The 11,811-nt window shown below is 36.0% G+C and overlaps 1 protein-coding gene across 1 annotated transcript; it reads right to left on the minus strand.

The window, feature by feature from the left end:
* Positions 1-9,381: 9,381 nt before the first annotated feature.
* Positions 9,382-10,257, minus strand: LOC101398929 (olfactory receptor 2C1-like). The gene has a single exon (XM_004443845.2). The coding sequence runs from the start codon at positions 10,255-10,257 to the stop codon at positions 9,382-9,384; it is 876 nt and encodes a 291-aa protein (XP_004443902.2).
* Positions 10,258-11,811: the final 1,554 nt, after the last annotated feature.

The raw sequence follows: 11,811 nt of genomic DNA on the forward strand, positions 1-11,811 counted from the left end.
GGGGAGGTCAAATGTCCATCAGAGAAAATAATCAAAGTAAAGAGATATATTTCAGGGTGGCCAATTTTGATCTCCCACAGTCCCGCCTTTGAAACTAAAAGTTTCACAGTCCTTTTGAAACTTAAAGAAGTTTCATAGTCCAGAAGCTGAGTTGGTAGGCTGTTCCATCTCACTGAACATATTTTTTCAGTCCTGATAATAGGTCAGTTCAATTAAGTTCAATTTAGAAGGTGGTGATGCAGGTGTATATTGTGGAGGCAAGCAATCAAGTATTTAATAAGAAGCATTTCTATGGAAACAAAAGAAAAACAAGGTTAATGGTTGGAGCAAATTGTAAAGCAGTTTTTGAGTTCAGAGGACAGCCAGTTAAGATTTCTAGATGTCAGCATCTTTTGCAGTTTAAAATGTCCCTGATGATGTCATCAGGTAATCTCCCAGATTTATATCAAGTCCATTGGCTTCAGTTTGTAAGGCTTCAGGATAAAGGGCAGGTTCAGTTCTCAGTGATTCCAAATGAAAATAATGGGAAAAAAATAAAAAACGTTGGTTTGGACATCTGTAGCCAGAGATTTCAGGAGACTACAAGAAATCAGGATCCAGTCCAGTCAACAGATATAAAACAAAAATCTTAAAAGACAATTAACAAAACTAGGATCTAATATCCACAAATGTATACTATAGTTTACACTGAAATAATTTCTCTCTTTAAAATCACCCTCATTTGGGCCGGCCCCGTGGCTTAGCGGTTAAGTGCGCGCGCTCTGATGCTGGCGGCCCGGGGTTCGGATCCCGGGTGCGCACAGGCGCATCGCTTTTCTGGCCATGTTGAGGCCGGATCCCACATGCAGCAATTGGAAGGATGTGCAGCTATAACATACAACTGTCTACTGGGGCTTTGGGGGAAAAAATAAATAAATAAAATTAAAAAAAAATCACCCTCATTTTTATCAAAGATAGCCAAATTGAGACTAACTAGTTTGCAAAATAAGTCTAGTTTTAATAAACTTGGCCCAATTATTTACATAAGTACAGCAAGAATAGCAATTGATCATATAAGCTCTTTTAAATCTGCCTTGCTGGAACTCTTTATAAGGAATCTCAGATTGAACTTCAAAGGCCTCTTGAGGCCAGGAAAGCCAAGCCAAGGACTCTTGTTATCAGACTTCACCTGCAATACCTACAGATTTGGGTGAATTCCTTTCTTTTGAGGTTCCCCCAAAATATTTCAAGGATCTTTCTACCTGCCAGATAAGTGACATTCTTTACTTATCCAGTAAGTGCTGCTTGGCACATAAAGTATCAGGCCAATATTTGCATGTGGCTTTATTCCATAAAGTCCAATCTTCATCCCTCAAAAGCTGTATGGTTATATCACAAATATGATGTTCCAGCAGCCTTGGTAATATAACCAGTGTTTCCAGTTGTGTCCTGTTATAAGGAGAACAGATTCTTATTGAACTTATGCAAATAACTATATTGCCATGAAATAAGAATATTTACTTACTAAGAGTTTTCATATTCTGGAGGGATCAGATAGAGATAAAAAGATAAATATTTCAACTTTGCTTACAAAATATCATTTACCAAGTTGCAATAAGTCATAGCTAGCTGAGGAGAAAAGAGAAAAAGTTTTTTTTTAAATCTGAACAAAAACAAAACATTAAAAAAATCAGCAATATTTTAAATGAAAAATCATAAAAATTATAATCATCCTCATCAGTTCATTCAGTCCTGTGTAATCCATTCTTGATCCCAATCTTTTTGTTAGCAGCTTCATGAAGTCGTCAGTCTCTCCATTAGAGTTCTGTAATTTCTTACCAAGTTCAGTTTTATGATCAGAAAGTTTATCAGAAGACTGTACTACAGTGTAAATGTCAGAGTCCTCTCCATGAATTTTTCTGAAGTTGAAACATATGTAAAAGCATCAGGGTAAGGAAATAACTCTCTGTAAACAAGACCCCAAAATGACAATTGACAAAGAAATTTGGTTAATTTTGTGACATACAACACTTTAAATAATAATAACCAGAATTATGACTGATAACCAGAATGGATCAGAATTTCAGTAATGTTATACAATTTTAAAACGCCTATATCAATAACATTTACCCACACAATATCATCTAAGAAGGTTTATCATAAACACTTGATCAAGTATGAAACAATGCTCATTGTGAAACAGTCAAGGGCAGATGGAGAGTTAAAATAATAAAACTTGATAGAGACCTCAGTTCTTTTGAACATAGGAAATTATTTTAACAAAACAGATTTTCTTTTAGGTAGAATCACTCAAAGGTAAAGAAAAACGTTTTATAGCCTCTTTATCAAGTTCAAGAAAATTATCCTTTTAAAAGAAAGAAGACCAAATTTTCATTTTGCACCAGCTTACTTTTTACATTAAATCTCATTTACTTAATTGGATTTAGTCTAATCGTAGCCAACTTGACCATGTATAAAACTTCTTTTCCAGAATTTTTCTTCCACAAACCTTCTATAACTTTCTTTTTACCTTCAGAATTTGTTTCATGCCTTCCTTTCTTCTCTTCTAGTACTTTGGGACAAATTTATCTTTCTTAATCAACCAAACAAAATACTTCCATTCTTTGTACCTTTTTTATGCATCTTACTTTCCTTGTACACAGACATATTTTTCTTAGTTTTTAGTAGCTTTAATCACACATACTAATTAGAAATTTTAACCCTTAGAAACCTTAATTTTTAAGTAAAAACTATGTAATTATAAACTTTCTTTTACAATAGTATTCTGTGGCTTGGGAAATTTATAAACACTTCATAATTTCTAGAAACATGATACTTTATCGTCCAATCTCTCAACAAAACACAAGACACGTTTACCAATAGAACCAAAAGACTTTTGTTTTCCTATAATAAGACAAAAGTAGACAAACCTATATTTAGCAATCATTTTCTAATACTTTATCTTATTTGGAAATGATCTAGATACTCAATGAATTTTTATCATAAAATTTAGCAAAACTCTAAAGTTTTAAGTCACCAAAAAGAATTTGGAAGCTGTAACCACCATAACACATAATTATTGTTAAAAGTTCATTCAACATTTATCTTTTTCATATATAGTTGCTTATTCCCAATAATTATTTAAAGTGCCTACAAGACTTCATAAGACATTAGATAAAACTCACCATCATTTAAGTTATTTTTGTTAACCAGTTCTGTAATAGAAATAACATCAGTTTTTCTACAAAATTTCATGTAAATTTCATCACCTCTTATACCTCTAAACATAGTTTTCATTCGGGCTTTTACCAATATGTCTTGGTCTTATAATTTTGGACAAGGGAAGTATTTCCAGTCAGACATTTTAAAACATACTCATGTAAAGTTGATGTAACCTCTTTATATAAAATTAACTCAAACATTCCAGCCTTTATAATCTTCTCAACACTTACACTTTTACATGTTCTCAATTCAATTGTAACTTGAGTCAGGGTCTTAAGACTATTCAAATTCTTCCCTTCTTCTTTCTCTGGCCTTTTCTTAGTTACCAATTAAACTATTATGTGAGAGCTCTCAAAATATTTTTTCCCCCAACTTAGAAGTTTTTCCAATTTAAATGATCCATCATCTGGCCACATTGACAAGTGGGATCTTAACCTTAACAGCGACTCATCCCATGCTTTAACTATGGATGCAAGAGACATCCCTGGTGATGGCGCAGATGATGTAGCCCCCATGATCCACAGAATTCACTCCCAAAGATATTCAGAGAAAGTAAAGACCTTCATTGCACAAGCAGTAAGGATGATGTAGTGAAAACAGTGTCTCCAGTCTCCCACAAGAGTGTGGGACACCTCCAGTCACAGACCCGCTAATCTGTGACATGGGGCAGGTGCTACTGGAATGGGGTTTTTCCAGCACTAACAAGCAATGAAGGTTAAGACGACAAAAGCCCTTATTGACTGGGCCCTTTAGGACAAACTCTCCTGAGAGCTTGGCACAGCAGGACAAAGATACAGTTTGGAACCCCAGTCTATTTGACTGGCCACCAAAGTCCACCCGGTAAATGCACCTCCTGTATGGTACAGACCAAAGAGAATATTCTCACTGGTCACAAAGCCAAGTTCTCAGGACATAGAACAAGACAAAAGCCCAGATGACAGGCCTATCGAGACATCTGTATGAATGACAAAAAGAGAGACAGAGACAAATACTATTTCTGGGAGGGAAAGGATCAATTATCCAATGGGTACCCAACCAGATCCTAGAGTCGCTGAGTCCAAGAAGCTAGTTTCACCAATGTTTTCTCCTGTTAATCTAAATTTAGAAAGAGAAAACTCACCACTCTCACTTCCATTGGACCCTGCAGGCAGACATCCGGGAGACTGACATGGTAAGAACTCTCACCTCCTGCTGGTTCTTGTCAGGGTGCGAGATCTCTCCACTGCAGTAGTCCAGGAGTGAACAGTGTCCAGCCAGTGAAATTGTTTTGCCTCACGTTGGGCGCCAAAACTGTTGGGGAAGAGGGAGAATCCTCCTCCACCCTTTTCCTTAAGGTTCTTATGGCTGGCCAAAAAATTAAAAGACATATTAGCAGGAGAAAATAATACCAAGTTTAATAACATGTATACATGGGAGAAGCCAGGGAAACTGAGTTTCTCAACAGTAGAGTGGCGATTCTCATCTTAAATCCCATCTTCAGCTAAAGACAAAGGAGGATGCTGGGGGTGGGGAGGAAGACAGGAGGGAGACATAAATCATAATAATCAAGGGTATGCAGATTTAAGTCCTCTCCTTCCACACTGAAAAGTTTCCAGGGAGGCCATCCCCCCTCCCTTCCCAGTACAGAGAGGCAGATACCTTTACAAATGGAGATTTCCCTTATAAATGTAAACGTTTGTGAGGAACTCTTTGCAGGGTCACCTAGAGAATGTGGCATGGGAGAGACAGAATTTTTGATAAGAGGGGCTTGGTACCTTTCCTATTGTAACATCTATTTTACATTATATTACAGCCATCATATGATGGTAACTCCTTCCTGGAACAGGTCCTCTATGTTAAATTTTTTAGGCAGTTTTGGGGAGGTCAAATGTCCATCAGAGAAATTAATCAAGGTAAAGAGAAATATTTAAGGGTAGCCAATTTTGATCTCCCACAATGCCAAGCCTTCCTCTTTCTTGATTTACTCCCTTATTTTAATGGAGTAACATCAGTAGTTTCCTGAAAATGCTCATGGGAGAAAAAATTTTTGAGAACTTGCATGTCTGAAAATGACTTTATTTTGTCTTTCCACTTGATGTAGGTTTGGATAAGAGAAGAATTCTAGGTGGATAATTATTTTCCGTCATGATTGTTAGGGCATCAATCCATTGTCTTCTAACATTCAGTATTTCTACCTCAACTATAAATATTGTTGTGTGAACTGATTTTCTCTATCTCAAGGCCTTTAATCTCTACATTTCTACTTGTTTAAAATTTCATAATAATATGTCTTTATATGAATTATTTTCATCAATATGATGGAAACTTGAGGAGTCTTTCAATCTTAAAATTCAAGTCTTTCAATTCCAGAGTATTTCCTTGAAACTTCTTTACATTTTTTTCTGTTATTTTCCCATGAAATCCTGTTATCTGAATCTTGACTCTTCCAAACTGAAACTATAATTTTATCATCTTTTCCATCGCTGCCTTTTTGTTCTACATCATTATCTCCACTGCCTTAATTTAAACGTTCAAGGGCTCTTTTTTCCCCTTCAATGCTCTTTTTACAACACCTTGCTCCAGATTGATATCTGTTCTTAACTCTCCGAGCAGATTAATCACAGTTCCCTTTTGAGTTCTTTTGTTTGCTGCATACTCTATTATTCTTTTTTTTCTACTTATTTGTTTTGATTTCTGTCTTTTATTTAGAATCTTTCCTGAAAAGTCTATTGATTCTGGATCTCTACTCTTGGGGAAGATCTCTGGACAAGAGCAAGTTCATTTGGGAAACCCCAAATATCAATGTCCCAAGGTTGTCTCTGTGGAGTGGTCTGTTTCCTCTGAAAGGAGTCTGACTGGGGCCTCCAGCATTTTGAGAACTAAAGAAGGGAAAAGCATCTGGGGTGCCTCACAATTCAGTGTATTGACTTTCCACTTATACCCCCCACACTATGCCCATTTGTTGAAATCCAGAACCTTTTGGTTTAACATCTCCATAAAGTAATGTTTGCACCAGGGATGGGAGGAGCTGTTGCCTGGCCAAATGAAGTGGTTTTATACTAATTTTTAGCCAAACCTCCTTTTAAGTTATACCTTTAGTGTTGAGAGGTACTTGGTTACCCAACCACAGCCTTGGAGGGATTCTTCCAGTATGATTTAACTTGCCTCTGATCTTTCCCCATTGTTAGATTAATCTGCTTTTTTAGATCTCATAAGTCAAATTCTGGTTATCCTATGGCTTTCCAGCTTGCAAAACATTATTGCTATTTTCTTCTCTCCCAATCTCTTGGTCTTTATGTATTTATGCTTTAAATAGTTTCTTCAATAAGTGGTAAAATCTGATGTCAAAAAAAAATTCTGAAAATGTTTTTTAAAAATTTTTATTTTGCCCTTACTTTTGAATGATACTTTAGCTGAGTTTAAAATTCAGGACTGATAGTAGCATTTTCCTTTTAGACGTTCTCTAATGTTTTATAGATTATAGATTATAATCTATTATCTACAGATTATATAGAAGCATATGGTTTAACTCCCATACGTTTAGACATTCTCTTGTTGTTTTTTGTTATTGATTCTCAGTTTGATTCCATTATTCCCATAAAACACATTCTATGTAATTCTAAATATTTTGAATTTGTTGAGGTTTGTTTTATGGCTTAAGATATGGTCTATCTTGATGAATGTTTATCTGTGCTTGAAAAGAATGTATATTCTGCTGTTTTGGGATTGAATATTCTATCTTTATATGTTTCCAGCCTGAATAATACTAGGGATGCTCTTCTAAAATATTTTTTTTCTGATAAAAGATGATTTTCTCTCTTTTAAATCTTTTAGTAAGAAAAGGCCAGTGTCAATTTGAATTTGCACAAGGCTACTTGGGGCACTTTGTACACTGGGCCTGTGTTTAAATAATTAATAATAATAATAAAAACTCCATCTGTTCTGTAACTCTTACCTCTACTCTGATCCTTTTGCTTATTAATATTGATTCAGTTTGTGGACTGTGAGGGGCTGCAAATGAAAAGTATCAATTAAAACAGCTAATAGGATGAACAGGGATGACCAATTATTAGAGGAAGAAAGATTTTAAGTATGGAAAGAAGTGGAATAAATAATAACATTATTTTAAAAAGAATTAATTGAACGTTGAGAGAACAAAAAAGATTGTAAATAGTAAATGAATCAGAAGAGAGACAGTAAAACAAAACATTTAGTTGCCACTTCATTGAGTTGACAGTGCAACAAGCATTGTCCTTCTCCAAAATTTTCTTAGGTTTCTACAAAAAACACCCATTCCATACAACTACTTTGAAAAAGGAACACCTGCTTGTCCCTCAGCTCACAAATAAAACAACCTACCCTTTCCATCTTCAGGAAACTGAGTCTCTCAGCTGAGTCTTTCTATGCATAAAATACACATTTCACTGTTCACCATCACTCAGTTCTGTTACACTTTTGGAGATAAGAGAAAATCTCAAAACTCTGCCCACTTGAAGTTAGATATGGTCACTTGACTTCCAATGACCCAGGAAACATGAGAGGAAGTAATATGCATAACCGGGGGGAGCATTTAGTTGTCAGAACTTGGCCCTCCAGGCCTTTCCTCTGTCAGGGGATCACATGTGGAAATGGAGACGTTGTAAGGACAAAGCAGCCTGGAATGCCAAACACACAGTATTAGACACTACCACAGAGAGTCATGTGCTCACACACTGGACTTATCTTCTTTTTTGCTGAGGAAGATTAACTCTGAGCTAACATTTGTGCCAATCTTCCTCTATTTTATATGTGGGTTGCTGCCACAGCATGGTCACTGTTGAGTGGTGTAGGTCCAGGCCCAGGAACTGGCCCAGGCCACTGAAGCGGAGTGTGCTGAACTTAATCACTAGGCCATGGGGCCAGCTCCTTCCACACTAGACTTTTAATGTGCAAGAAATAAACCCACATTGTTTGTTAAGTCACTGATAATCTCTGTTCTTATATTGGTATCGTTTTATATGTCCTGGATAATATACCCATTCAAAATTTATAGGAGTCTTTTCTAAACAGTATTAATTTTAGCCCCTTGCCCTAGTCCATCAGCTTTCCATACATTTTGCCATCAATATCACTCTTAGACTTCTGCCCTAATTAACTGCCTAGTAATGATTACATTTGGCAAGCAACCCAAAGATTCTGTGATGAATTAGAGACTCGATATGTCTTAAAATGGATATGTACTTACAAACAAATTTTTGGTATGTTTGGCATTTCTAACAGAAAAAGAGCCTAGCAAAGATTCATCAAACCTTAATGGAAATATACAAATCAATTTATTGTGCAAAATTGCTGGCTGCATCCTTAATATCTGAACCGTATTTGCAAAAACTCACTTGGATTTAGGTAGAATTTTGATTCTATAATTTCATATCAAAGATAATAGCACTGAGAAACCAACAAGGACTTAGATTTTTCTGATTACTATGTAGTAATTTTAAATGGTCCTTATTATATAAAGATAGAAAAACAGATTTGACCAAATATTTATCATATATGTAATCACATGTAGATTAAATTAAATTTAGAAATCTATCTCTCTTAAGGATTAAGAATGCTCACAACTCTTATGAATTTGAATACCTCTGAGACACCTCAATGTGATAGCATCATGTTCTGAAATTCAAGAAAATAAGAATAAAGCAAAAAAACCAGGTAGAATCCCTTCTATGTACCCAACTTTTCATTCTCATAGCCAAATTACAAAGAAGCACTGCATATGTAGTAGGGATCTAGAAAAATTCCAGGGAAATTTCCCTCTATCTGGCCTCAATAAAATAATTCATGATATACAGTTCTCTATTTTTTATTTGAAAACTGAAATAGATAATTTATAAGTTATCTGTTTGCTAATTCTAGAGTATTCTATTTGTGGTGATTATATCGCTTAAGAAATAATAATATATGTTCCTCAACAGTCAATTCTACAACTATTATTCTTCCTTAGCCAAATACTCTATGAAAACTTATTATTGGCCTAATAATGGTATTACATTTGTACTTTTTTAAAACAAAATGACAAGTAAAATATAGGGATAAAGAATAAATTATAAATTACCATCTTTTACTAAGCCCTCCATTTTTAGTGATATATCAAAGATTCTCTCTTATAGAGAGTGGGAGAATGTCACAATATTCAATTTCCTTGCTAGTACAAAACACTGATTATCTACTTTTTTGTAAGCTAATCCCCTTCCTCATCAGTCTTTGCAGGGCATCCTTCACTTCTTTGCTCCTCAGGGTGTAGATGAGAGGGTTCAACAAAGGTGTGACAATGGTGTAGAAGAAGGTGAGGAACTTGCCATGATTTGAAGCAAAGTGATTTTTAGGATCTGTGTAAACCATGGCCACTGTCCCATAAAACATGAAGACTACAATGAGGTGGGAGGAGCAAGTGACAATGGCTTTCTGCCTTCCCTCCTCAGACTGGATTTTCCCTAAAACTTGAGCTATGTAGCCATAAGAAGTCAAGATCAATCCCACTGGCACAATGGTGAAGAGGACAGCAGAGATGGTCATCTGACACTCATTTGCAGAGGTGTCTCCACAGGCCAAGCGTATGAGGGCAGGAACCTCACACAGAAAGTCATCCAGGTGGTGATGGGTACAGAAGGGCAGCTGGAATGTGATGAAAGATTGGATCAGAGACTCCATCAGGCCAGACAGCCAGGCCATGAGCACCAGCTTCCAACAGAGTGAAGGGTGGATAATGATTTTATAACGCAGGGGCTGGCAGATAGCAACATAGCGGTCAAAGGCCATCACTACCAGCAGGATGCCTTCAGTGGCACCAAGACAGAGAAACACACAGAGTTGGATGACACAGCCTGTGTAGGTGATGCTCTTGTCTGGCCCCCACAAGTTGAATAACATCTGGGGCACACTGGTTGTGGTGAAACAAAGTTCCAAGAAGGAAAGATTGCTAAGAAAGAAGTACATGGGGATGTGGAGATGAGGGTCCATGCAACACAGCAAGATGATGGTCAAATTTCCAAGAACAATCATGGTGTAGAAGAAGATCACCACCCAGAAAAGAACCATTTCTAGCTGCGGCCACTCAGAGAAGCCAAGAAGAATGAAGCCCGCTGGAAAAACTCTTGTTGGTCATTCCTGCTGCTTTTGGCATTGGGATTTAGACATAACTGTAAGTAAGATTTTGTGAGTGGATTTTATAAATAAATGTCTCTATTGTCATAGAGACTAGTTTTCTATGGAATCTTGCACATGTGGCATATGGTGTTTTCCCTTACTTTAGAGCATTAAGTTACAATCTCTTTCCTATAGGGCTTTGTTTTTTATACAAAAGGAATATATGTAAGATACTACTTTTTGGAATTCATCTCTAAAATATGTAATCACAAAACCCCCAGTGGACTATCTCACACAATTATCTTAGATCATTTTCATGTATCCATTAGATTGTCCTTTCATCCATGTATGTAGCAGCTTCTAAAATATTTGGAATGAAATATTGAACAGCAAGTTTTATCTTTGAAATATGTAGTCCCCCTATGTAGCAAGGTATTATTTGCATTGTTTGGTGATGTTAATAGGAACACATAAAATACAGATTATCCCAGAAACGAGGCTCTTCTGCTCTCAATGTAGACTCGGAATGGTGAGTCCCTGAACATCATTTTCTGAGTGTCTGAAGAACCACCTTGGGATAGGAAACATGCCAGTTTATAGGTGACTTAGGTTGGACACCTGATTCTTTCACTGTAACCAAAGTAATATAACTTTAAGTAAACAAAAATTCTAAGTCACTATTCTTATCTGAACAATGACTATGTTAACTCCCATCTCAAGAGTTTTAGGTCTAAACTTCAGGGATAACAATATAGTAGTGCTTCTTACATTTCAGCACAAAACTTGAAGCACTGTGAAACTATTGAACGTTAAGCAATATAAATGTGTCTAATTCTCACCCCACACAATCCATCATGGTCTCCTCAATAATAAATTGGACATAATAAATAAATTTTAATGTAGAGCCATAATTTAAAAAGGAAATTAAACAAACTTACATAGTTATGAACTCTGTGATTATTTAAAAACTTTGCTTTGTTGGCAGGGGGGAAAGATGGTACATAAGCTTTACTAAATAATACTAAACTGGGGCATTGTATTTGGGAAACATTGTCTTGGAATATTAATTTTCTGTTTTCCAGAAACTATAGAATAATTCATGAGATACCAAGAAAGTGAGGGGCATGGGGCACAAAAATGATATTAGGTTTAAGGAAACTGAGTTTATACATTGTGAAAATTAAATTTTGAAAGCAGGCAAATAATGTAAATTTGAGGAACACCGTGGTAGACTTCTTCTATCCAGCAGCACCTTCATTTGTATTCTGATGTGGGTATATACTGTGAATAAGAAAGAGAAGATCCCTGCTTTTCTTGAGCTCATAGGCCCATGGGAGACAGAGAAAGCAAGTGAAGAAATGAGCAGATAAATCATAACGATTCAACTATTTGAAAGATAAGTCTAAAATGAAAAAAACATCAGGGCATTTAATTGAAGATAACAATGGAGGATGGAAGAAGAGAGGAAGATCATTACACTCTGCGGCAATGAGAAAAACAAAAAGT

This window comes from Ceratotherium simum, chromosome 33 (genome assembly GCF_057802395.1).
Source record: "Ceratotherium simum simum isolate JZ-2026a chromosome 33, ASM5780239v1, whole genome shotgun sequence".
Taxonomy (NCBI): domain Eukaryota; kingdom Metazoa; phylum Chordata; class Mammalia; order Perissodactyla; family Rhinocerotidae; genus Ceratotherium; species Ceratotherium simum.

Bases quoted from the DNA above. Each gene is read 5' to 3' on its own strand.
- LOC101398929 (XM_004443845.2), bottom strand. From the start codon at position 10,257: ATGGTTCTTTTCTGGGTGGTGATCTTCTTCTACACCATGATTGTTCTT.